The sequence below is a fragment of the Molothrus aeneus genome, chromosome 10 (genome assembly GCF_037042795.1).
Source record: "Molothrus aeneus isolate 106 chromosome 10, BPBGC_Maene_1.0, whole genome shotgun sequence".
Lineage (NCBI taxonomy): Eukaryota > Metazoa > Chordata > Aves > Passeriformes > Icteridae > Molothrus > Molothrus aeneus.
In genome coordinates this window covers 9,138,145-9,165,221 of record NC_089655.1, presented here as the reverse complement: position 1 = coordinate 9,165,221, position 27,077 = coordinate 9,138,145, and the positions used below count along the sequence as shown (strand labels likewise).

The window sequence follows — 27,077 nt, the reverse complement described above, 5'->3', positions numbered from 1 at the left end:
GAGCTGTTTTACTGCCTCTTTCATGGAGTTTATGTCATTAAAATTAACTGTATGAAAAAGGTTTTTACCTGCACATAAGACAGGAATGCGTGAGTGCTCCAAGCTTGGGTTGGATGGAACCTAGTAATAACTTCATTGCTGCAAGAACTGAAAAAACTCAATTTTATGAGTCGTATGGCCCAGTTAGATGCTGTGTTCAGAAGGTTTTGCACACCTTCCTTTAGACCCGCATTTGCTCTTGTAGGTTGGCATTTTTATGAGCAGCATACGTGGTAGTACAAAAAGCCATTAAGAGCAGTTTTGCTAATCAGAGATTATAAAAACACCCTTTCTTAAATACCCAGCCTGCTGATTGGTTTAGAAAATTAATGCATTTAGTGCTCAAGAGAAATGGTTGTAGCACAGCAGTTTTCCATTTAACCTTAAATGTCTTCACTCTTATGAAATATGCATGGGGCAGATGTGGGTGCATTACTATGCACAAAAGTACATTTTAGCTGATTACATACATCCCCTTCTGCAAAGGATATTTTAGTGTGGTGCTTAATGGGATTTTCTTTCATGGGTTCATGCTCCAGGGGTACCAGGGGTGTCTTACATCTTACTTTTTCCCCTGCTGGCACATACATTGTACCGAGGATTATACTGACACCAGATCTTGTGTCTTGTATCTCTTAAGGAAGGTTTGAGTGCCACACTTGTTGATATTTCAGACACAAAGTTATAGCAGGGCTTGTCTGCATTTCGTTTGCTGGAAACTGCCATGGCTTTTGAGCTTAACATACCTTTAACAGATCTGGTTTGAGATCCACCTCATTTCATATTGTTTCCAGCCTCTTCTACCTTGATTTGCATGTTCATATTACAAAGTTTGATGTTTTAGACTAAACCTTTTCAAGAAAAATAGGGACTTGGTCCTGGTCATTGTACTGTATGTCACTGTTGATAGTTCTGGATCTTTTTACCATTTTTACTGGTTTTTGTTCCAGTTGAAGAAACCTGCTGTCATACTTTCAGAAATCTGAACATATTTTTGTATCAACTCCCTTATGCGAAGTCATTGTGCACTGGATGAGTGTTAAGTGTTTAGCTTTACATTGTGGGAAAGGAATATCATTTACAATACCAGTTATAACTGTGGCTAAAGTAATTCCCTTCACTGAGGGAGTGCTGAACTTCCCGGTGGGCTTTTCCATGCATAAACAAGCATATTGGGTCTCAGCAGCTTTCAGCAGTGCTGAAGGACTGACTTCATGTGCTTGAGGCTGTGCTGGGTCACACAGTCATGCAACACCTCGAGGAATGGCTGCATGGTGTAGCAGATTTTTGTCAGAGTTGTTTTTTCAGAATGCTGACCCCTTCTGATTGGGAGCAGCTGCTGTGTGATGCTGAGGGCAGGCAGCGAGTGCTCAGCATGTCCACTGCAGCCCTGCTGTGGTGCCAGGACAGAGCTCAGCGCTGTGTGCATGACAGCATCAAAATATTTAGCAATTGCTTTGGTTTTTCTCTGAGTGTGTTCCTCCTTGGGGGTTTTTCTCAGCTCTTTCTAACCCCTTAAATTCCTCTCTGTGAGCTCTCACTACCTCTTTTACACAATGTTTTATGCTTTGTGCCGGTGTGCTCTTGCTTTTTGAGCAAGTGGATGGGTGGGAAAAGATTAGGGTTTGCTTAGTGTGTGCTGTGCTGACTGTCTGGGAACAGAAAGAGTCATTAGCAAAATTTTTGCTGCTGTTTAGAGGAAACCTGGATCACTTGGTAGATATTTCAGGTCTGGTACCTCTTTTTTTGTAAAAGAATTTTTAACAGCTTCCCTTGGTTACATTGGAAAACCTGCAATGGTTTTCCATCACAAATGTCCTGACTATTAAAACTTTACAGATATCAAAAATGCCAGTAGATTGTAAATGTTGTTTTATTCAAAACATTGATCAGTTTTTTGCAGTAAATAAACTGCAAAACTGGAACAAACCAAAGAGGGAATGAAACACTCTTGTGTTCTCTGTGCACTTGTGATGATATGGGCACTTCACGGGAGCACTGGTTTTGAAATGGAGAAAATGAAAGGAGATAGGTATTGCTCATTACTCTGATCTTCCTTATCTGTAATTTATGTATGAATGAATAAAAATGAAAAAGGTCAAAATTATCTTTTCTTTTTTTAAAATTTTCTTACTCTGGAGAAGTCAGTCTTCCTAATAAATAATCGCTTTTAGCATGAAAACTTTTTTAGGTTTTCATATCAAAACTGAAGGTTTTCAAGATGAGGTTTGTAATCTTTAGGAATTTGAAAACAGTACTGGAATTTTTCAGGGCACTGCAAAATCTATTTTTTCCATTTAAAAATACCCTTGAATTTTTATTGTGTGTATTTGGCTGTTACTGTTTAATTCTGCAATATGAGAAGTACTCTGGGCCTATGTACAGTTATTCATGTGCTTAAAATAAGCAAATGTTAAAGTGCTTTGCTTTTTCATGTTCACTTGTGGGCTTGAGTATACAGTATAAGGAACTTAAATGGCATCACATCAAAAAAACATCTTTTTGTATTGTGAAAAATTACTTGAAGGCTGTGCTCATCATATTGAACAGAAAAATAAATCTTGAAATCATGAAGTGATATAGAAGCTTTAAGATGAAAGCTCTAATGGTCCTGGTTATGAAATCTATTGAAGAGCTCAGTCTCCTTCCTTTGCCAGCCTTAAATGGGATCTCTCTTTGGAAATTGTTTGGGGTTTGTTGCCTGTTGTGGTGGAAGAGCTGCAAAGAGACCAAACATTGGTATTTTATCATTTGTATAGAACTGTTACAGCTTCAGAGTCTTGGGGAAAAAAAGATACATGCGGCTTAGGAAAAAAGTATTTTAAAAACATCATGGTTTTTAAGGAGACAATAGGATCAGAGCAAAAGGTGTACTAACATTGCAGTGAGGGCTCATTATGGTTACCTCCCTGAAATAGCAGGTACATTATTTGTTTAAAAAAATAAATAAATAAATAAATAAAAACATTTTTCTCCCCTGCCAGAAGTGAATGTAGACCAGAGAAACTGCCATCACATTCCTTTGAAATCGATCATGAAGATGTGGATAAGGATGAAGTATGTATTCTGATTTTGGCATAGATTGTTTTTTTTTCCACTGGGGAAGTTATTTATTACTTTAATATCAAATAAAGAATGATAATGTAGGGTCATTATCTCCTATAAAATATTTCATGCTTTAAATAGCTCTGAAGTTAGTGGAACAACTTTGTCTCATGTTATCCCATGTATGGGAGGGCTATTAATGATGTCTTATTTCAAAAGGAATGAAAGGGTGATTATTTGTTATCAAGCAGATATTCACACATTACAGTTTTTTGTCTTGAAATTCAGAAAACAAGTCTGTGCAATTTTAACCTTGTCTTCCCTATAGGACACAACATCCCACTCATCATCTAAAGGTGGTGGTGGTGGAGGAGGAGGAGGATTAGCAGCAGGAGTTTACAAGTCTGGATGGCTTTATAAAGGGAATTTCAACAGCACTGTCAACAATAGCATTACTGTTCGGGTAAGGAAACAGCATTATTCTTTCTTTATTCCATTTGCATTTATTTTCCCCACAGAGGCACACTTTTTTGCCATTATCACTTAACTGTTTATATCTCAGGGTTGATTACATTGTTTGTATCTCAGGTTTGATTACATTGCTTTAAATGATAATAAAGTAATAATTCTTTTGTCTGCAGACTAGTGATTGAAATGCAGTCAGGAGTTACCTGTTATTTAAACCCTGTCAATAAAGTATCAGTGAAAATAATTTGCAGTACAACAATTTTCATGCTTTTTCTTTCCCACCACTGCAGTCATTCAAAAAGCGCTACTTCCAGCTGACCCAGTTGTCGGATAACTCGTATATTATGAATTTTTATAAAGATGAAAAAATATCAAAGGAGCCAAAGGGTTGTATTTTTTTGGATTCTTGTACGGGAGTTGTACAGGTAAGTTCCAGTTTATTTCATTGCTGGATTTTGGGTGTAGGATGCATTTAAAAAGGAAAGTGGAAGAACACATTCATTAGCAGAATAATGGTCTCATTAGCAGTTTCAGGAAGTGAAAGCACCAATGGTTTTGCTTTTTAATTTGCTGCAGACTGACAAGTTACAAAAAAGCACAGCTGAATTATGGTGGCAGACCATGCACACACTTTGTCCATGAGAAACCTGAGAAAAAAATATTGTGAAATATCTGGGAGGGGTTTCACTGAAATTATTTTCTGAGATGTCAGATTTTACCTCATGCTTACTAAGAGCATGCTTGCTTGTTGTGGGGTAAAGAGATCCAGGTTACAAAGCACTGCCTGTTGGGCAAGTGTGAAATTAATCTTGTATCCTGAGCCTCCTTGAAGGTCATCATTTTGGAGATGATAGAAAGTCTTAATGGCATCAGGTAGGACAGAACCTTATTGTTTGTTATCCAGAAATGTCTAAATCAATCTTTTTTTCCTTATTGTTACCCTTAGGCTATGTTCTTAGCTTTTTTTCTCCCATCTTGTTCTTCGTTTCCTCTCATTCTAATAATATATTTCTCTTTTTTCTTTTGTTTCATTCTAAACCAAGATGTTACCTTGAATGGTATGTGACTATTGACTGATCTAGCCCAATGTGTCAGTGAATAAGGAGAAATACCTTTTATTTAATCCATACTTTACAACTTAACCAGTAAAGAGTAGTAACAGTGCTGGGCAGGCTGATTTGAGGATTGCTTTGAAAGAAACCTTTCAGGTAACACAAGGGAAGGCCCCTGATAAGAAGTTTTCTTGATTGTGATGTCCCTCCTTTACCTCTAAACCCCTTTGGAGCAAGAAAAGTGATCATTTCCCAGTGATTCACCTGGGAACAAGTATTTGCTGGCAGTCCCCAGCTCTGTGGGAAGTGACCATTGTCCCAGTGCTGTTCAGAAGGGTGTTTGTTTTTCCAGACAGGGGTGGGAGAGGATGGAGATAAGCATGTAGAACAGTGATGTTTGCCAGTGTCAGTCCATTGGCTTGAGAGACCCTCACAGGTAGCCTGGAAGGGTAGCAGAAGCCATGGAGGAGATTCTTAGAGAGAAATCCTGGTGAGAAATTGCTGCTTGCTCCTGCCTGCAGCAGGGGCTTTCTTGTAAGCTGGGTCTCAGCCAGAGTCCAGCCCTGTAGGGTCTTAAATGTGTTATGCACATATTTAATTCTGCCCCAGAGGGTGCCCTTTCTGCTGTGTTGTTTCTCATGACACTCCAGGAAAATGTCTTGGTTGCAAGATTTCTGCCCTTTTTGACTAACTTCTGACAAAAAAAAACCCTCAAGAAACCTTTGAAATCCTCGTCCCACTGAACCTTCAACAGCTGCTTTCTAAATCTACAACGTTCCTCCAGATTCTCCCACACTGGTTGAACATGGGTTCTCCTCTTGCCTGCCCCCAAATACAAGTTTCTGTGATAGGTTTTGATTGACATTTACCATGGGACTCTCAAATTTGAGCTAGCTTCACTAGCAAGAGGTTAGAAACTTAGCCAAGGGTGTACTAGGGTGAATACCATCAGCTGGCCAAGTCTGTGATGGACTTGGAATCATAGGGCAGAAAAACAAAACCTGGCTTAGAGTTGCCATAAACAGAGACCAGAGAATGTGGAGAAAGAGTTGAGTAAAACTGAATTTTTAGTGAAAAAATGTGAGATGTACATTGTGATTTAATGAGTTTTAATACTACTATAAATGGTTTTAAGTCTCTGTGAATGAGAGATATTGATGTTCTATTGAGATAGAATATCAAAATTGTAGCAAATATCCCAGAGAAATCATCTCCAGATAAAATACAAAATGCTTCCAAAACAATCCGTTAGTTTGGAAGAATGACCCTGCAGGCATTAGACTTAGCCTGATGTTTCATTTATAGCTCATTCATAGTCTCTTCTTTGAATTTTGTATTACTTCTTTCTGGAGGAAATTTTTTGAACTTGAAATTAATTGTTGAAGATTAGAAGTTAAGGTCCATATGCCATATGGAAGGAGTTTTATAGAGGAGCAAACTGAGAAATGGTACATTGTTGGTTTTGGGTTGGTTTTTTTTTCCTTTTAACTGATCAGGAAGGTAAAATAGTTGACCTCAGATTTGAAACAAAGACTTTGCTGTAGATCTCATCTGCTTGCCAGAAGTCTGAAGTGCAGATGGAAAAGTGGATATTGAAGTTTTCCTGCCCTGCCTGATGTTTTTAAGGTTCAGCATGCAAAATATATTGCTGTATTAGATAATGTCTGATAGTCTTTCAGTACCTGATTTAACGATCTTGGCCATGTCATAAAGGGAAAATAGAAAATAAACCCATTAATTTTAAATGCTTTTGTCTTATCTGAAGTAAAATTGAAACAGAGTATTCTTCTTTATAGATTGTGCATAAACTGGTGTACATAATTTACTTTACAAGTAATCTGGCTTTAAAAGTTTTAAATGGCCATTACCTAAGATCCTTGGCATAGTTTTGTTTAACTTCTAGCTCTTGGTCAAGCTCTTCTATGATTTTATATATATGTTATTATTTTATATATATGTAACAGGTTTTAGTGAAGTTTTAGTCCTTGTTTTACATTATCTTGAATGTATGGTTGGAGGAGAGTAGTAATTTCAGGATCAGGATAAATACTGAACACCCAAGAACCAATTGTTACAAAACCCAAGCCTGTTCTTACTCTGCACTGGAATTAAAATTTATAACCTTGAAAGAATATTCACCTCCATAAAGTACTTGAGAAGAAAATTATTTCCTATCAGGAGCATTTCCAGTAGCAGAACTGAAAAATAGCACACGTGCACATATATGCACACAGACAATCCCAAGTCAGTTTGAAAAGCCAAGATTTGTCTGACCTCATTGACCCAAGTAGCTCCAGAAGAAGTAGTTCAGTGTTAAGTGATTCCTGATCTGGGTCATGACATGTAAAATAAGAACTGGAGCAAGTGATTAGCAACAGATTGGGTAGGAATCTTCTAAATCATCTCTGCTGCTGGAAAAAAATGCTCATGGAACTTGCTTCTCAGTGTCCTGGATTCTCATCCTCCTCTGCTAATCAGTATCAGATTTTGCCTGTGTTCCTCTTAAATAAAAGTATCACTATCATCTCACCATCTGGCTTAGAAACCTCTTAATAACTTAACATACAGAACTGTGCAGAAAAATACTTCCAGTATGCAGAAATACAGGAGACCCTTGTGATGTTATTTGAGACTGTTAAGGAAGAAAAAATAGAGTGAAATGTCCAGTTATGGGGTGGATGATTTTTTTTCATTTGTCAGCATCGCTCCAAGGTCAAATCTATCAACAAAGTGATGGCAATCTTGTGGAATATTGAAATCAAAATGGTGGCACTGATGTCCATCATCAGTCAGCTTTAAAAGTTCAGTGTTACAATAGGGGATGGAATGCATTACTGTTCTCTCAGATACAAGCAAGGAGGAGAGAAAAGTGATGCAACTGCTTCCTTAGGACTAAGAGATATGTGCCTCACTAATTGGCTAAATTTGAGAAAAGAAGCACGTTATGTTAGATCCCATCACTTTATTTGATTTTATTGAGCTGTTTCAGTAGCTAAGTACCCATTAATTCTTATAATAGAAATTGATAGACTTATGTCCTGCAGGTAAAATCTGGTGACAGAGAACAGCTCTCAGAACTCAGTCTATTCCCATATACTGGGCATTTGTTCTTATTTTGTGCTAGAAAAGGATAGCATTGCAGTGACTGACCAGCACTATACTTCACCTTTGACTTTTGTGAAAAATTGCTGAAATCCCCTAAGTATTTAAAATCTGTCTAAGGCAAAAGTAGATGTGGGAAGTACCCATTGTAATAGTTACTGTGCAGGAATTTGTCCTGTTGCAATCTTCTGGAAAGTCCTATTCCCACTCTCCCCCAAATATTTATATGACTTAGCAATACTTTGTTTTATCTTTTGGGTGTCTGGTGTGCTGGTCAGGTGTAAGAGCTTGTTTTATAAGACACTCCAACTGCATTTTGTGACCAGAGGTTTTTTATTGTTCCACATGGGAGGTATTCCCTTCTGAACTATTGTCCATCTTAGATTTCTGTGGCTAAATATAGGACATATGTCTGGCCACAGAAGCTCTTAAATGCACGAATTGACAGAAATTTGTGTTAATATCACACTATTTGAATTTTCTTTAAAGCCACTGAATTTTGCTTAAATGTGATTAAGGAGTGACCATATACAAGTCCATAAGATGGATGCCTTTTTCAGTACCTTTTTGTATTGGTTCTAGTGTTTATTTTTATTTTCCTTTTGTTCCAACAGAATAACAGGCTTAGGAAACATGCCTTTGAGCTGAAAATGAATGACCTTACATACTTTGTGCTGGCAGCTGAAAATGAGCAGGATATGGATGACTGGATTTTTACTCTCAACAAAATCCTGCAAATAAATCCAGAGGGAACCATTCAGGAGAGGAAGAGTGCAGATCTCACTGATCTGAGACTTGGTAAGAGTGAAAAATCTCTGGTATTGCCGGGGGTTTTTTAAACAAGTGAAAAAAGTGGAACCTTCATATGAGTATTTAATCATTTTAACTGCCTGAGTCTGTAATGGATTCTGTACCTATTGATTCCTGACAAGGCAGCACCAGTCTTGGCAATCTCTGAACAATTTCAGCTAACTCCCCTCAGATCATTTTCAAATGGCTGGAGGGGAGGTAAAGCTGTTCCCACAAAGTCAGCAGGAGCAACGTGGCTCCACTTTGCATATGCAGCTCTTTTTTAAATTTAGTCCTTTCTGTTAGTGATCTTGCTGGTACTTTGTGTTTTACTGTCCTGGAACTCTGAAGGTTTAAAAAAGTGCTGGAGAGTGGTTTGATCAGTTATTTTTCCAACATTATGCTTTCTTTAAAAATCTGGAGCTAATAATTTAAAAGAAAAAAAACCAGCTGTGGTATATGGCTCTTTCTCTGAAAGCTTATTGACTTTTGCTTCTTGCTTTTTTGAGCTTACATTATGCTCTCACTGTGGAAGAAAGAATTGGATGCTCTGTTGTACTGCAGTCTTCATGTGGCAGTAACTCATTCCTCCACATAATAAATCCACATGCAGTTTGGATGCACTCCAGCTGAAATTGTAAGGCTGAAAACACTTGAAACCTTAATACAGATGTAAAATGCGTGTGCTCTGAGCCGAGTCAAAGCTTTGCACCCATATGCATCTGAATCTTAGGGATGTTCAGAGCTAATTGAACTCTTTATCCTGATGTTTATAGTAAGTTCTAATTCTGGAAGGACAGGATACTCATATAGACAAAGATGTTTTTAGAACTTGGAGGCACAAGAGACTTGCACTTCAGAATCAGAGGAGTACTTTTGAAAATGTGATTCATACAGAATATTAATAAAACAGGAAAAAATATGTGCATAAGAGGTCAAAAACACAGGCTAAGAGAAACCAGAAGTCTCTACTGATAAAAAAGCTGATAACAAGCAACAGGAATGTGCTATAGAGTTAATTTGTCAAAAGCCATGAAATTTTCTTGGCAAGAAGAGCCCTAAGTGACTGTAGTGACTTCTTTCACATGGGGCTGAATTACCACGTGAGAGCAGAGCCCTCCGTGCTGAGCTGGGTAAAGCCCAGGCCTTGTGTTCAGGGCTCTCCGCTGCACCCACAGGTTTTTGCAGCCCATGGAGTGCAGACTGCATCCCTCCCTTTCCCAGAGAGAGGGGAAGGCCCTGCCTGCCTCACTGAACACTCCCTTTATGGGAATCCCAAATCTTTTGGTTGATGTAAACCCTTGGCATTGCATCAGAAGGGACTGAGAGGAAAAGGTGTCTTTGTCATGGGTGTGAATATTTGTCATGGCTGAATGTGTGGGATGGTTCACTGAGTAGTCAGGCCTGTTGTTTGAAAGTTTAAATAGCCTATGATAGAGTGAGCAGCAGTGAGAGATGAAGTTGAGGAGGACAGAGGTTTACAGAGCATCCCTTCCATTTGGAGAGATGATGGGTCTGAAAGGAGTAAAAAGAAATTACATGGAAATATGGGTTTTTAGCTTTTAAACCCTATGGTAATAGCAAGAATAATAAAACCATTTTGTGTTTATTTTTCCTTCTCTTCAAGACCCTGCAGAAGTTCCAGTGAATTATGATTGCTCTCAAGAAGAGGCAGATTCTTCAGAGAGCACCTTGCACCCAGACTTCGCAAAAGTAATGGATGTTACACTTTTCTTTACAAGTCTAGTGGAAAGAATTTCCTATGTGGAAAATGCCTGCCAATAGCTGATCATTAATATTCTGAGAGGTTGAAAAATATAGCACAGTCTATTACAATTGTTAGACACACAAGTGACAGGAATAATCCTTTCTGAGAACCTCATCCTTTTGTTTAAGTGAGAAAATCTCCACCAGATGCAAAGAGTAGGTGCTCCACAGTGTGTTTTGATTGAGACTTGTGAAGTCAATAAGGGTCTGGTCCCCTCAGTTATGTGAAATATTTGCTCATCTGACTGGCATTTCAGTAGAATCTGGCCCTTGGAGAGCCAAGATTTCCTGTGTAACTGGCAAGGAGGTGAGCTCTGAACTGCTCATTGCCTTCTGTAACTTCATTGAAAGATGCATGTGCTACCAGGGGAGGCATTTTCTCCTCTAGAGCTCATAAACTGCTTCATGTGGATGAGATAATTGTGTATGGTGCTAAGAAGCTTTTTAATGAAAAGCTAGATTGGAAATGCTTCACTGCTTTCTCTTAAATGAGTGTACAATCTGTTTGTAGCCTTCTGCCAGTGAGCTGCTGTAGATGCTGTCTGCCTACAGAGCCAAATGCTGTTTGAGGATGTCACACAGATTTGAGCTGAAAGCTGTCTGTGCAATTGAGGACAGAATTTTACTGTAGGTCATATTCATAAATGTGAAATGGTCACCTAGAATGTGAAAAAGCAAAAAAAAAGAAATAAAATCACCAAACAAAATAAAAACAAATCAACCAACTAAATGAAACATATCTGAGTTTATGTATTAAGGGCAGCAGAAGTGTCTGATCATCTTGTCTGTGGGTAGATTCTTTCTAATGGTTTAGTTGATGCAGATATCTCAGACGTGTCTTGCAGATATTTCAAAGACCACTGGTGCCTGCAAGGCTATAGGAGATGGCCAGCTTGTTTTCTGATGCTTTTTTTGCCCTTTATATGGATAATTCCAGTTCCCCTACCCTGGCTCTACAGGCCTGGCTGCAGCAGTATTCTGTGGCCTTTCCCTAGTCCATGCAGATGAACATCCTGGTCCCTTCTCTATCTAAACCAGGCTACCAGAGGCATACCCAGAGCTCCTTCTGCAGGTCAGGCCATGGGCAGGGCATGTTAGGAAGTGAGCACAGAGCTCTTGGCCCTGCTGAGCTGCTGCTGCTTGTTACTTAATGTGTACTGGCAATACCATGATGTTGTGGGAGACATGAAACATTGAACAAGAGAATATCCTGTGCCATGTCAGCTAAGGGTTGTACTCAGTCCTAGACAACCAGAAAAGATGAACAATCTTTTAATATTTCAGAGATTAATTTTTTAAGTTAGAGAGTGCAAAGAAAGACAGAAGGAATTGAGCAATTGAAATATCCCAAGGGATCTTTAAGGGGAGGGGAATGTGTAGGGCTTACTTTACATATTGGATAAAAGAGCTTAATAGCAAGGAAAAAGGTTTTTGCAGTTAGACGTAAGGATAAACTTTTAGAAGGTAGGGTAGGAAAGCACCAAGTGGCTTCAGAAGGTGAAGTTTTTGTCAGAGAGCTGGCTATTGACTTAAGCATGTGTCAGGAAGGAGATGGGTATGTCTGCTGCTCCCTGTGGCAGAGGGTGGGGGCAGAGGACTGCCAGCCTTCCCTTTGGGTGACACTGCAGTCTCTGCCTGCTCAGCCTGCGAGGCTGGGTGACATTTGCTGCTCCCCTTTCTGCCCTCCCCTGGCTCAGGTGTTTTTCTGTGGGCTGGTTTGTTGGGGGTTTATTTCCCTCAGCTTGGGCATCTGTAAACTGATTTTGGTGCAGAGATCTGACATCTTCCTCAGTGGATTGTGACTGCAGCTCTCTTCACAGAGAGCAGCAAGCACAACTCTCTCCCAGGATTTTTCCTGGAGAAGGCAGTGAGAAGCACAAAGAAGAGAAAACAATTCTTATCTCATTGACTGCTCCTGTTGTTTTGCACGTGTGGAATGTGTTATGGAGATGGTTTACCCAAAGTTATTTGTTAATTGGACACCAGTGAAGTTGATTTGATTCCTTGCCCAATTAGGTCAAAGCTGTGTCCTGGCTGTCTCAGACAGTCAAGGGTTTTTCTTTAGTATTCTTTTAGTGTAGTATATCTCTTTGGTATGTAATTTAGTATAAGTGTAATATAACTTAGCTTAATAAAGCAATAGTTCAGCCTTCTGATTCAAGGAGTCAGAGCACATTATTCCCTGTGTTGGGGAGGCCCCAGCAATGATAATGGATAGCATATGTGAGCATACAAAAACTTGAGTTACTTAATTGATCTATTTTGGGATTCCTTAGAAGTGTGTCGTGGCCTGAAAAGCCCTGCTTCACAAACAAGGGGTGCTTGGGGATAACTGCTGCAGAAGGGGGAAATGTTCTTTTGAGTGAAACATTGATCACTCCTTTAGAAGTCTAACAGTTCTATGGATTTCTGTTCTTGTGCAGAAAACTAATTTATTATCTGTCACCACAGTACATCACAGAAACAGAAGAAACAGTGAAAGCCTCTCGAAATACAGAGCGACTAAACCTGTTCTCTTTGGATCCTGATATAGCAGTAAGCAATATTTCTTTTTTCTTTTTTTTTTTTTAATTCTTAGAAGTTTTAAAATACAGGTGAAATGAGCTAACTGGGTTAGCTCAGCCAGCAGAGTGGTTTAACTTGAGCAAGCTGGGAATAGCCAAGGCTTCAGCAGTGAAGAGGGAGAGGAGCTGTCTGCAGCCCACAGAGATTTCTGTACAGACTCTGCATTTGGGCTGCAGCATGGCTGAGGATGGCAGTGACCTCTGGAGGTCATCCAGTCCAGCTGAGCTATGCTCTGAATTAGTTTAAAACAAGCATTAAAGCAAAGTTTAACATTTAATGTCAGGAGTCAAAGAAAGTTATTTCTTGCACTGAATGTGATTTAAATGGAAATTTTATTTTAGTTAAAAAGAAGGCTTAAGTAACATTTGGATCAGTGTGTATTTAAACTTGAGTCTGATGTCAATCAACTATAAGACCTTTATTCCAAGTATTAAGCAAATTAAAATAGTGATGTGGTATATAAGTAATGGGGAAAGGGGAAAATGCCTGGAATCTCATTCTAAAATGTACTGTTAATAATCTGAAAATGTGATGGGTTTTAATTTATATGAGGAAATTAAAAGCTGAAGTTTTAGAAACAGTAAGTAAACAAGAAAAAAGTAAGTTCTAAAATTATAAGAAACTAATTCAAATCCCTAATTCTGCCTCTGACATTATATATGTCCTCAGGCAACCTTTTTTGTTTGCTTCCTAATCTATAAATTAGGAATAATACTTGTTTACTATAGTAATATGAAGAGACCAACAGAGACTTTTGAGGTTTTCAGGTGTTTCAGTGATTGCAAAGACCTTTAAAAAGCTTACTTTGTTTTGGAATATGATGCTTTTTCCTATGTATAACAAATTGCCCTACTTATTTCAGGCACTGAATCCTCAGAAGAAGGAGTTTCCAGGGACAAACTCAGTGATAAAACCATTTGAAGAAAAGCCTGCAAAGAGGATCCTGGTTACCTGCAAATCCCTCAGTTTGAATCTCCAGGCCTGTGTTACTGAAAATGAAAATGATCCTTTAACCAATGTAAGCTTTTCTTATTTCTCTGTGATTTTTTTTTTCTTTCTTTTTTTGGTTGGTTTGTTGGTTGGGGTTTTTCTTCTTTTCATATATATGTTAGTTTGGAGAGAGAAGTGAAAGGAAAGCTGTATCACACATGCATAGTGCTCCCTTTGGACTGAATAACAAAACTGATTAACTTTTCAATATATATTTTGAAGCTGATTTATATTGCAGACTTTTAGCTATAGTTCAGTGAAGGATTAAAAATGTTTCAAACCTTGAGGATTCTTAACAATTGCTATAAGAAGAACAAGTTTAAACTGCCAAGACCTATGTAGGGAGGCAATGGAATATCAGTTGCTGGTAAACTGGGGATTTTTTGTTGTTTTTCAGGGAGAGACAAGGAACCAAGCAGATAAAGTTACAGGAGAGAAGGCAAAATAGAAAGGACAAGATGTTTCATCTAGTGGAAAAATCCAGCTAAAACCAGGACAAAACAGAAAATTTTGCTTATTCTTACTGTAAAAAAAAAAGAGCTGGGAAAATTGAGTGTAGATGTCAGTCTATAGCTTTTAGTTAGTTCTCCTCTGAAGCAGTAAAGTTATGAGACATCAGTGTCCCAGCAGCTCCACTTTCATATATTACATATGAGGCATTGATTTGTTTGCTGATTTGTTTGTTTTTCATTTGAAGATGACCTCTACAGTGAGTACAAATTCAGCATGATGTAATCAATATCTATTTTTGGCAGACTGGAATAACTATTTAAATAAAACCATGATAACTGCACCAAGGGCATGCAATATCCACTGCAGAGGCTGGAAAAGCAAAGGACATTGTACCTGCTGTGCACTGCTCTTTAGCTCCTCAGTTTTAAGGTTCTGGTTTCTGGACAGCTCAGGTGGTGTTATCCTGAGGCTGATTTATTCTGTCAGAACTATGGATGCTCTTAGGAGGTTACTTTCAGTCACAGGACTGAATTCCCTGGTACTCTGCCATAGGATAAGTGGGCACTGTCAGAGTGGTTTGAATGCTCTTGGTTTCCCAGCAAAATGGAACATGTGTTTCCCACAGAATAATACACCCACGCTTTTGTGTTTGTACCAGTAAACATTTTCCATCCCCTTACATTCGTCATCTTTGTGTTGCATTTCTGACAATCCCTGGAAAGCCCACACTCACTCTTCCCTCTTTTATAATGTCTCTCAATCTGCATTTTAAAAATCCTGCAGTGTGTTTTCTGGGGCTCTATTCATTTACTCTAATAATTAGTTATCTCTTTGCTTTTGATTCTTTGAGTTTCTGAGCTGTCAGCTCCTCTTCTGGCACGCTGTTAACAAGCTTTCTTTAAAAGCCCCTAAAATTGCATGGTTGGAAACTAATCTTGGGGTGTGTGTGAACGTGTGTGTTTAATGTGTCTCATATATTGTAAATAATATTTTTTTACTTTCTTTTTTTCTAGTTGCAGAAACCCATAAAAAGATGGCCTTTACCTCTCAATTATATTATGTTTCTGGTGTTTCCTGCAGGTAGAGCCTTTCTTTGTGAGTGTGGCACTGTATGATGTCAGGGATGGCAGGAAGATCTCTGCTGATTTTCATGTGGATTTGAACCACACTCTGGTTAGACAGATGATTTCAGGTTCCTCAAGTCCATTAGAAAATGGTGCAGTTGAAAATATTGACTCAAATGAAATGGAAGAACCACAGGTCAAAGGGTTCCCAGAAGAGTGGCTGAAATACCCCAAACAGGTATTTCACATGTGACTTGCATGGCTTAGTGACTTGTGTGACTTATTTTAGTTTGGTAATATTCCTTTTCATTGGAGAACTTTTCCATGCTATGTTCTTGTTTTCAACAAAATTCTCTTTTGTGTGTCAGTTATGTAAAGGCACTTGCTTTCTGAGTTCCCTGTATAGACTATGTACAGTCAGAACTGATAAAAGTTATGTCTCCTGTTTAGAGAAAGCACCCATATTCCCTGTGCTCTTTGGGTCCATTTGCTGACCTCTCCCAACCAGCCAAACCAAATCACACCTAATAGCAGCACCTAGATGCTGCAATAATCTCAAAGTGCCTCCGCATTCTTGCTGTTGCCATAAGCTGTGGGCTGAAACAGCTTGTGTTACCTTTTCTCCTCTTATTCCCCTGTGGAATGACTGACTCAGGCCAGCTCTTAGGTGCTGCCCAAGAGGAACAGTTAGGCCATACTAACATGGTCATGCTGCTTTTTGACTTGAGTCAGTCAAGACTTGAATCACCTTGTTTGCAAGGTGCTGCATGTGCGCAAGCTGACTTCAGCAGTAGCACAAAGATTTTCTTTTCCATCTGGCTGTGTTGAATAAGTAGAGATAATAATCTTTAATAATCCTTTCTGGATTCGGTTTGTTACTCTTTCCATCAGCAGAGAGCACTGGCTCAGTATTGCTCAGTATTTCCTTTCTCCAGTATCACTGTATACTTTTGAACTGTGCTCCCTTTTATCCACAGGCTCTTTTCTCCATAAGTAATCCTCACTCTGAGATTGTACTGGTGGCAAAAATAGAAAAGGTGCTTACGGGAAACATTGCCAGCAGTGCCGAGCCTTACATTAAGAATCCTGATTCTTTTAAGGTAATGTAACAGGAACATCATTTCCTGCTCTGTGAGCTTCAGCCTGCTGAAGGCATTGCAAATCATGCTGACAAACCTCAGGTTCCTGAACAGGACAGGCTCCTGAGAGCCCCATGCTTCAGAAAGAAAATGTCCAGGTTCCACTGGCTTGGATGAATGAAGCTCCATTTTGTCTGCAATTTACAAATCCATACATGGTGCATGGCTGTGCTGGTTCTGCCTTAGTACAGGGATGTTCTGTTTCAGCAATGTTTTAGAAATTATGAGCTATGGAACATTGTACAGGAGAAAAGCTGGGGTAGGCACCTCTCTGTCTCTGAGAGCAGGCACTGCACCTGCATTGGGTAGTGACAGAAAACTGCAATAACAACTTTAATGCAGTTCTGAATAAAGGAGTGGTGACAGGGTTTAATTTGTCAGCAGCATCATATCATCTTGTGCTATCTCTGCTGTCCACCCCAGAACCTTTTGTTATGAACAGTATCACGCCAAATTATTGTAGGACACTGTAGCCTCTTCAGCTTGGATGTACTTCATGCAGCATTTAAGATGTGAATTATTTCATCAGTATCATTCTAACATTTCCTTTTTTGCAGTGTGCACAGAAAGTGTTAAAATCCAATAAACAGTTCTGCAGCAAGCTGGGGAGATACCGTATGCCCTTTGCTTGGTCAGTGAGGTATGTATTCATTCTTTTCATGATTTTATAAGCCTCTTATAGCTTATTCCCTTGGACTTCTATCTTTTTATTCTTTTCCACTTTTCCTGCCTGAAGCTAAGCAAAGCTTTCTCTCTGGTCCAGGACCCCAGAATGTCCTGCAGGCTTTTCGTTTCATTGCCCTATTTTTCTCACAGCTAAACGTCAGTTACTTGCTCATTAAATGTTGCTGTGGTGGAATCTTTTCTTCAGGTATGTAGTGAAGTTGCCAGGGAGCAGCAAAGGTAGCTGACAGAATATCAATTTATCATGAGCTCCACCATTCATTGGGTGCTAAAAATGACCAAAGAGATTTCAAAGTCACAGTTCTCATAAGAATTTCCTGCAAAGATAATTGTGGTCTGAAATAAAGTTGCAGTGGCCACCTAGAAAGTAGATGCACAGGTTCTTGAGGCTCTGTTCCTGTTTTGATGGCTGTCAAGCTTTAAGAAAAAACTGACCAAGGACTTGAGATGCTTTGGGGGTCATATTGAGAGATTACAGTTCAGGTACTCCTGCATTTTTCATGTTAGTAGTTGATGGAGAACTTCTGTTTTCTCATTTGGTCAGCTGGGTTTTATTGCAGGTCAGTGCAGTGGCAGTAATGGACTTCTTTCTCTCTCTCCTCCTATATAATTTTTGCTTGTCTCACCTCAAGACTGAGGCACCCCTGTGATTTTTGATCCCCTTTTACCAAATTTGGCTTTTTTCCCCATTTGTTCTCCCGTCCAAGTTTTGCTGCTGTCCCTGTGAGGCAGAGAGCCCCCTAAATACCTGCCAAGCTAGGGTGCACTGAGAAAATTCAAATCCCACACTCATTTACATCTGCTTGTCTGTTAACATTGCTCAGGTACGACTTTAGTAAAAGCAAAGTATAAAATCTATTTCTGTTTTCACAGCTTGAAAATAGAAGTTTCCACATGAAGCTATCACACTACAGGGGGAAAGAAATGGTTTGGCTATGATAAATAGCAAAACCCTGGGTTTGGAAATGTGTTTTCCAGTTAGTTCATTCTGGCATTAACCACACTCCTGGTTTTGTGTGGAAATTTCCCTCCATAAAGCAGTTACAGATGGCCACAGTGCGATTTTTACGTATGCATTCAGCAAGCCAAACTCTTGACAGTTGAGTATTGCACATGTGACTGAAACTCTTAATTAGCTCCTGTGGCACCAGTTTGTTAGCATTGCTCAAAAGCATGACTCAGGGTTCTTCCCTGAGTTCCTGCTGGGAAATCTGGTGTCTGTGTGCTCTTGCAGGTATAATTACAGTACGTGTTAGAATTACAGTGTGTCAGAGTCTCATATTCCTGCCAGAACTGCCAAAGTTTGCAAATATCTCCCTCAGCTACATATTGTAGATGTGGGGGGAAACTTCATTCACAGAGATTAGTTTTTACACTCTTACTCCTTCAAACCCTCTCCACCCTCATAAACTTCATGTTTTAGGGCCTAATATTGGAATCCTTCAGCAGCTTGTGCAGCTCCTCATTCGGTTCAGCTGCCAAGGGTTGAGGTAGCTGAAGGCAGTGAGACTGCACTGGTTTCCACTGAATGTCTAACCCTGGAGGTGAGCAATTGTCCCCCAAATCAAAAACCACTACTTCAAAAGTAACCTTTTTCAAAAGTAAATTATGAACAATGTGCAGGTTTTCTGTGCTTCACTAGTTTTTAGGATTGTGGACAGCTAACAATGTCAGAGGAAGAGAATAATGTAAACCATTAAGTACTGAGATGATGTTTCAGTTTTTTTAGTGTAATCTATTAACTTGCTTTTCCCTGAATTACCACTTTTAGAATCTCCTCAGGAGTTTAGTTTGGTGAAATTTTTCGTATTAAAGTATCTCAGTAATTAAGTACCGAGCACTAAGGTACACTGTTAATGTGTTAGAAAGTTACTGGACTCCAGGACTGTAGAAGTTTTTAAAGCATTTTTTGTTTTAATGTGACAGTTGTCATTCTCAAGTGCCTTCAGTATGATTCCTGTGACAAGGAGCACTCTTGTTCCACCTGCAAGGATATAGCAAAACATGGGATTGCAGTTACTTAACTGCAGCTGTAACACATTCAATTCTTGCTGCTCTGGCAATTCTTCAGCTTTAATGAACCTGGGGAATAGAGACACCACTACAATTTGACCTGTGCATAAAATATACCTTTTTAAGAAAGCTTATCTTGTTTTCAGTGGACATCTAAACTACTCATGTGGTTGTAAGAACTTTATATAAATGGAGTACTGTGTGTAAACTGGAGAGATTAAAAAGTACTTCCCTGTTTTTTAGTAGTTGCCTTTAATTTTGTCCTGGGTGCATTTTTTAGGCAGGGACATGCTGCTGAGCCAGTCCTAGAGGCAGAGCTTCTGATAACCAAGGAGCACTGATGCTCTGGAGCAGTGGTTGTAGGCAGGATGACTTTGTACAGCCCTTCTGACTCCAAACCAGAGGGAAGGGCAATGGTAGAATCTTTTGGGTTTGAAGATACCTTGAGGATCAGGATGCTGTGTCCCTGAGCCTCCTGAAAGGCAGTGATCAATACCACTGACCCAGAGTGAGCTACTTCCAGCTTCATTTCCTTTCTCACTTGCATCCACAGCCCTCCTTGGCAAGTGCCCCTACACCCTGCTGCACTAGGCAGGGGTTTGCTCAGTGTCAGAGCCTGCTCTGAAATCTTTCCAGCAGAGCTGGGTTTGCTCAGCATCACACTGCAGAGCCCAGGGGCACAACAGAAATCACTCACCCAATGTTTTGGTCCTCTCTGTTAGTCTGGAGGAGGAAGCAGTGCTGAGTCCAAGAAATATCATCATGTCACCTATACTGTAATAATTATTAAATCTTTTTTCTTTTCTTTTACTTTTTTCTGACTGCAATTTAATAGGATCTGTAGAGTAAGTGGTGGCTGCCAGAATGAGGTCTGGTTTCTCCCTAGTAAGCTTTTTGACATGGTTTGTTGGTGTGGACCTTATTCCCTCCAACAGCTGGAGGTAAAAATCTGATAGAAGAGAGTTGATCATTCTTGACAGTTGCAAAGAAATGAGATAGGGATGCTTCTCTCAGTCAATTGAGTGAAGATATGGTGCATTTGTACTTATTCTTGGGCTCCTCTTCCAAAGGTTTGCTCTGTTATTTTGTATCTGGCAATTTGTCCTGGCATCAATTCTTCTTCTCACTGGCAGTGGAACAGAGAAGTAAATTAAGGAAGCAAGATTGGCCAAATGATTCACAGAACAGCAGTTAGTGTCATGAACATTTTACTTTTGTTAAGCAATGTTTTTTCATCCTGCAGTTGAATCCAAGGTTCATTAATTTGGATAGCAGTTACATTAGCCGGTCCAGCAGCGTGTGTGACCCTTGAGGATATACAAAGGGCACTGCAGTGTCGTAATTAAATCCTGCAAGTGTCAATGAGCAGGAATGGAAATGTCTGGAAATGTTTTCCTGTGCACACAACAACTGATATTTATTGTTCTGTTATAGATGGATATCCTTCTTTTCCAGTTCATTGGGCACTTCATAGCTGGTTGATCAAAAATTTAGTTGGTGTTCCACCAACTTGTTTTGTGAGGGAATGCTAAGCCACAGTGAGTTGGTGTCGTGCTCCTGGAGGGCACAGGACAGATTTAATGCACAGAAACATTCACTGAAGTCTCTAACCTGGTTCTGTAAAAGCCTGTGTTTCATTGTGGTAAGAGGTGGTGGTTGAGATTTGACAGCTAGTTATGATTTCCATTCTTTAAAACTATAATGATTTTGCTTGGATAATAACTTCTTGGATGAAATCACCTATTGATGAAACTGCCTACTAATACATTGAATTCTTCAAATTGATTCCTTGAAATAAGGAACCAGTCTCTTTGTTGAAGGGAGGAGTCATGTCCATGATGGGTGAGAGGCTCTTGCTCAGACCAGGTGTGAGGTTTTTGCAGGACTGGGATACACATGGAATAAACTGAAATTGCCTTTGTCCTGCAAGCATCAAGTTTGGCAGGGTTCTCTTGGGTGAAAATCTGCAGAGAGGCTGTGAATTTGTGTAAGAATTCCTATCACAACCTTGTTAAAAGATTACATGAGAATTTCAAATGCTCAAATATATACCTACATACATATATATCGATGAGTGTTTATAAATATGTCATTTTTCTTTTTTTATAGGCCAGTGTTTAAAGATAATCAGGGAAATGTTGACAGAGACTCCCGATTCTCACCCTTATTCAGGCAAGAAAGTAGTAAGATTTCCATGGAAGATTTGATTAAACTAATAGCAGAATACAGAAGGTAAGGAAAAGCTTCTAGTTTGCTTTGGAGCTTTATAAAGCCGTGCAGAATAATTGTAGCTGGATTTTTTTCTTCATTTACCACAGTGTGCCAAAGTGGCCATGTTAAATTATATTACATTAGTGTTTTTCACATTAGGTTATTACCTGCCAAAGAGTGCTTGAGGTTGGGCTTTCCAGGAAAATTGAGATGTCTTTGGCACATTAAAATAAATGTTATTATAACCAAAAATAGTGATTGCTTAAACCAGCTTTTATCAGGGGAAATGCAGGTGAAGTACCCAACATTATCTCAGGGGAAAAAAACCAAAAAAGAGTGACAGAGATACAAAATCATTCTTTTGTGACTTTCCCAACTCCTTGCTTTTGTTTGTTTGTCTCCATGGCAAATTCCAAAGAATGGACATCGAAAGTAAAAACCTTCTCCAAGTATTTTACAGCCTATTAATTTCTGAGGAGGTTTGGCTGGGTAGTTTTCATACAGGTATAAATTAGGTTAATTCTAGAGCAGGGTCTGTGTTTATACTGGATAAGTGACATGAGAATTGTACCATGTATTTCTCCTTGTCTCTTCTGCTCTAAATGGGCCTAAAAATGAATTAATCTAAATAACTTCTGTTCCATTTATATGAAAAGAGATCATAGAAAGATTGAATGTCAGCTACAGGGATTGGATTAGGCCCTTAACTTCTTGTGCCACCTTATTGTTACTGGTCAGGACACTCCACTGACTATTCATTAGTGTCACCACTGTTGTGTTTGTGTTCCTAAAGCATCTCCTGGGCAAAAGAGATTTAAAATTGTGGTTTTGGCACTGCTCAAATTGCTCAGGCACAAGGAATATGTCTTGGTCCCTTTTCAGCATGGCACCTGCAGAAGCCACAATGCTGTGAACTCCTCTCATCCCAGTGCTCACTGAATTCCTTTCAGGGAATATTTCATTCAGGTTTTAGGAAGTAAAAGTAGATAAGTTAATTCTCATAAATTTTGCTTCATCACTTCCTTCCTTTTCTACAAAATAATACTGCTTGCAAAGAGAAGGCAGGAATGAGACTAAGAAAAAAAAAAGAAACCACAAACCAAATCATATTTTATTTGTGCTATTACATTTGATTGGAGTTTAATAGCCAATAGGTATATGTTAAATGTGTTTAATGTAACTTAAATATCTTAAATAAGGGTCTGTTTTTCATTTTCAGTTAATTCCTGTGATGTTATGATCTCTGTTCTCCTAATTTTCTAAAATGTTTTCATTTATCTCATTGCAGAGCAGAGAAGATTAGCAAAATACAGACTATACCTGGCTGTTTGGACATTGCAGTTGATTGTGTTCCTTTGGAACATCCAAGTATGATTCCACTTTAAAATTAATTATTCTAATTAAATAGTAGGCTTTCCATCCATAATTGTGCCTTGAGACAGTTCTGACAGAGGGGTGTCCTTTGTGTAGGAAAATGTATGCAGGGGAGTGGTTTTGATTTGCTGTCATTTGATTACACCACTCTTTGTTTCATCCTGTACCTGGCCACATCCAGCCCAGTTTTCAGTGTCTGTGAAAGAGAAGAAAGAAACCCCACTGCTGCAGCTGGCCTGGAGCCACTTCTCCCTGGCTGCAGAGCACCTGCATTGCTCTGAAACTGGCAATTTCCTCTTGTTCTAGGTTGGAAGGAAGTAAAATTTGGCATGGTGTATGTGAGGGACCACAAGCTCCTTTCAGCTTCCTCACAACATATTGGTAGACTTTTCCTGGGGATTATCCTATGATTTGAGGAAGGAATTTGTAGGCAGGATCTGTCCAATGGCTTTTCCCAGAAATAATTCGGGTTACTCTGGACATCTCTAAGTTGGTGGCCCCTCTCAGCTTGAGTTCCCCATGAAGTTAAATGTCTCACTGCTTTAATGACATAGGAAGAGAAAGTATTCTCTGTCCAGTTTTAATCTCTCCCAGTCTCAGTGACAGAGGGCTTATTTTCATCTTCTGTTTCCTGATCTGATTTCAGTTATCCCAATTGCATCATATATTTCATCTAGTGCTGCACTGCTCATTTCTTCATTTTATGTAGCATGTTATTAGATAATAGAAAAACTTAAATGAGGTGTTGAGCTGTAAAATTGATGGGAAGCAGCATCACTCAGTGCATTCTGTAGAAGTTGTCCTTATACCAATGGGGCTGTTACACCATCAAATGTCACCAAATAATGTGGGTGTCAAAAGAGGTTACCAGTGCTGTCCAGTTTAATTCAAGTGAGAGAAATCATTTAAGGATGATATATTGCCACTGTTCTGAGATAATGTGTAAATTTAAGGCTCTCAGCATCAGTCATTTTTGGTAAGTTAAGGCAGGATTTTGTATGTTCCATCTCAATATTGCTTATTCTCAGTAGTAAGACAGTGAAAACAAACTCAATATGTGATGGATCTCTTTTCTTTTCTTTTGAAGACTGTGTTACTTCATCCTTTATTCCAATCAAGCCATTCCATAATGTAAAGGAGCATCAGCCAACAGTGGAAGTGGAGGAGTTTGTGCAGGAATCAACAAAATACTCACGACCTTACAGGGTGTACAAGAACCAAATATACATCTATCCAAAACACCTCAAGTATGACAGCCAAAAACACTTCAACAAGGTACAGAATTGACTGATTCAGGCCAACATGGGCTAGCAGTGGCCTGCATGAGCTCATTCAGGAATCCAGGAGAATTTATAAAGGAGAGGAAAATGGAGATGTCACCGAGTTGGCTCTTCATCTTTTTCAGCTTTTGCAATCATAAAACACTGGTACAATTTTAATGAAGCTATGGATTAGTTTTAAGTTGTAACAGTGATTCAAAGAGAGATAATGTGGTAATACCTTCTTCACAGTTTTCAGAAGGGCTTTATATTAATGACAAAATGTGTGCAGATAAAATTAATCTTGATAATGTTTGTAGTTCTTAAATGAAACCTGGTACCACTTGTGTTTCCATGGTGGTTGAAAACTAATTAAGGAGGCCAAGGTATAGGTAAATTCTGGTCACTCAAGAGTCTGCTTCTACACAGTCATTTTGAGGCCTGGCTTGCATTTTGCATTTTTCTTGGAAATTTTATTTCTAGTGATATCACTGAGACTTACAGGCATTTATAAATATTTATACACCATCTGCATGTTTTTCTTGGATTCTGCAAAGGCCTTATTCCAGCTCTGTAGTTTACCTGAGTTTTTCTGGCACCCCATTTCTGATCTCAGCTTTGATATGCTCCTGTCTCCCCAGGCACGGAATATAACAGTGTGCATTGAGTTCAAAAGCTCTGATGAAGAAGGAGCAAAGCCACTCAAGGTGAGCTGCTAGAGCTTTATGCTCAGAGGGTGCTGTTTCTGAGAACATTGCTGATAAAACCCAGGAATAAGGGTGATACTGACCCAGAACAATTCAAGAGAGTGGATGTTGTCATACATCCCTCTAATTTTGCACTGTGGCTCTGTTAGATCCCAGCTGGTCACAGTGATTCCATTTTGCAGTGCCAGTGCTCTGACTGGTGGAGGGGAAAGGAGATAATATTAGAAAATGGAACCATTTTTTACAGAGCAGTTTGCTTTTTCTAGAATTTATCACTTATCCTACGTTTCTCATTGAGCTCTGGAGACTTGATTGAAAAGAGTGAGGCACAAAATTAGAAGGACCTGAGACTTTATTCTTAACTTTGTTAAGAATTAATCTTCATTTTTAACTTTGGTATTACCCAAGGGCTGTTGCATAGTCCACTTGTGATCTAGTTTTCCCAGCAATAAATAAAACTGCCATTACTCAGTCATCAAGAGCTCCCAGACAAGATCCTGCCAGAAAATAGATTCTTAACAGGGATGGCTTTTGCAACATTTGAAAGTCAGTAAAAGCACTGTATTGTGTATTGAACTGTATAAAAGTGAAATAGATTTTGTAAAGCTTTTTGCAGAATACTCTGAAATTGATAACAGCAGGGAAGAAGTCTAAGGAGTCTGCATTGCTTAATTGAGCATAGGGTAATTATCACAGAATCAATGGACTTTTACTGGAAGGGTGTATTAAAAAATCCAGGTTTGAGCACTTAAAACATTTCTTTTAATATTTGATAAAGTAATGATCAATCTTTCATGATAATTGTTTTAAATGTGCATACATATTGGATATACCAGTACTAGTATCTTCAGCAGAATTTCCCAATGTAATGAAAACATGTTACTTTTATCAGTGCATTTATGGGAAGCCAGGTGGACCCTTATTTACAACCTCAGCCTACACTGCTGTGCTACATCATTCCCAGAATCCTGATTTCTATGATGAGGTCAGTCTGCTTTTTCTTTCATTAAATGTCTGCCAATCCCACATGTTTGCCAGTGAGACAGAAAAATATCTGTACAGAATGCTTCTGTTGCCATTGCTTGTGTATCTGGAAGGGCTGTGCTGTGTAGATTGACACACAGGATCATGTTTTGTTTTCTCTTCTTAAATCAACTCAGTGGATTGTTCTTTTGTAAGATGTTCTGAGTACAGTTAAGATGCTGTAGAATTAATTAGGAACAGTCCAGCTCTCTGAAATGCATGTCTGGATTACATTAAGGATCCAGCTGCATCTCTGAATTTAATGGAAACAGTAAACATTATGGTGAAGTGTGGAGCCAAGTGACAGAACAAATCCCTCTCTGACATCCAAGATCTGCACTGGGGCATTTTGTTGATGCAGTGGTCTGAACAGAATGTGCAGTGACGTGTGGTGGCTGCAGCAAGTCCTTCAGCTGCTGCTTCTGAGGGTGCAGCCCCAGAGCAGTTCATGGGATGCCTTTGCCCAATGTTACTCACAGCTGCATCTTCTTGTTTCACCAAGTGTTGGTTCCCCAGGCTTCCTGCAGGTGAAATTAATTTCACCCTATCAGGGACTGGTGTGTTTGGTGGCTTGTGAATGTCAACTGTCTGTTCTGGATTTTCCACTGCTGCTTTATGTGCAGTGATGAGACTGGCAAACAGCATAGGGTTTATAGCCAGCATTTTCCAAACTGTTCTCATAGTCAGTAAAATTTCCTTTTTCAGCTAAAATTTACTTTGATAAAATTGCTGAGGCAAGATCAGCAGATGATGGACAACCACATGTGAAGTATAAATTTTAAGATTTCTGTTTAGGAACTGGGGTGGAACTTAAGCATTAGATTTTCAGAGATTGTGAACTCCTTGCTAATCCTTTACAAGACGTGTTTTGGGGTTTAACACATCTGAAAGTGTCCTCAATGTGATGCTAGTGAGCCACTTGGTTTGGGGAGATTACTTCAACCTAAATGAGGAGCTGAATTTAGATGTGAGTAGCCAATCTGGCTGGAAGAGGTGTGCATCTATCTTAAATGTCCCTAGTGAAGCAGGTGCAGAATTTAAAAGAATATAGGATGTTAAGAAGAAAGTTGTCTTCATCTCTATCTCTGGGTGCCCATTTTATATCTGTGTTTATGGTATTAGGTTCTTACCCATAAACTGGTTTAACACTGGAAGCATTTATCAACCATTTCTAACCCTTACTTTAGCACAGGATTAGCTTGGATAAATTCCATCACAGTTCACAAGAGCAAAGGGTCATTTTTATTAGTTCTTATGGTAACATGTTCTGATTAATTTTTATTTGTATTTTTTATTAGTTTTTTATTGTATTTTTATTCCAATAGGTTAATAA

The 27,077-nt window shown here is 39.1% G+C and overlaps 1 protein-coding gene across 1 annotated transcript in view; it reads left to right on the top strand.

The window, feature by feature from the left end:
- DOCK10 (dedicator of cytokinesis 10) overlaps positions 1–27,077 on the top strand; it is a 118,568-nt gene that overhangs the window by 48,032 nt on the left and 43,459 nt on the right. The window contains exons 5-19 of the mRNA XM_066556246.1: positions 3,024–3,096; positions 3,413–3,547; positions 3,843–3,977; positions 8,321–8,504; positions 10,123–10,208; positions 12,714–12,797; positions 13,690–13,845; positions 15,351–15,572; positions 16,312–16,434; positions 17,031–17,113; positions 21,280–21,402; positions 22,670–22,749; positions 23,843–24,030; positions 24,656–24,721; positions 25,614–25,706. Coding sequence (XP_066412343.1) covers positions 3,024–3,096; positions 3,413–3,547; positions 3,843–3,977; positions 8,321–8,504; positions 10,123–10,208; positions 12,714–12,797; positions 13,690–13,845; positions 15,351–15,572; positions 16,312–16,434; positions 17,031–17,113; positions 21,280–21,402; positions 22,670–22,749; positions 23,843–24,030; positions 24,656–24,721; positions 25,614–25,706 — 1,831 coding nt within the window. The remainder of the gene's footprint in view (positions 1–3,023; positions 3,097–3,412; positions 3,548–3,842; positions 3,978–8,320; positions 8,505–10,122; positions 10,209–12,713; positions 12,798–13,689; positions 13,846–15,350; positions 15,573–16,311; positions 16,435–17,030; positions 17,114–21,279; positions 21,403–22,669; positions 22,750–23,842; positions 24,031–24,655; positions 24,722–25,613; positions 25,707–27,077) is intronic.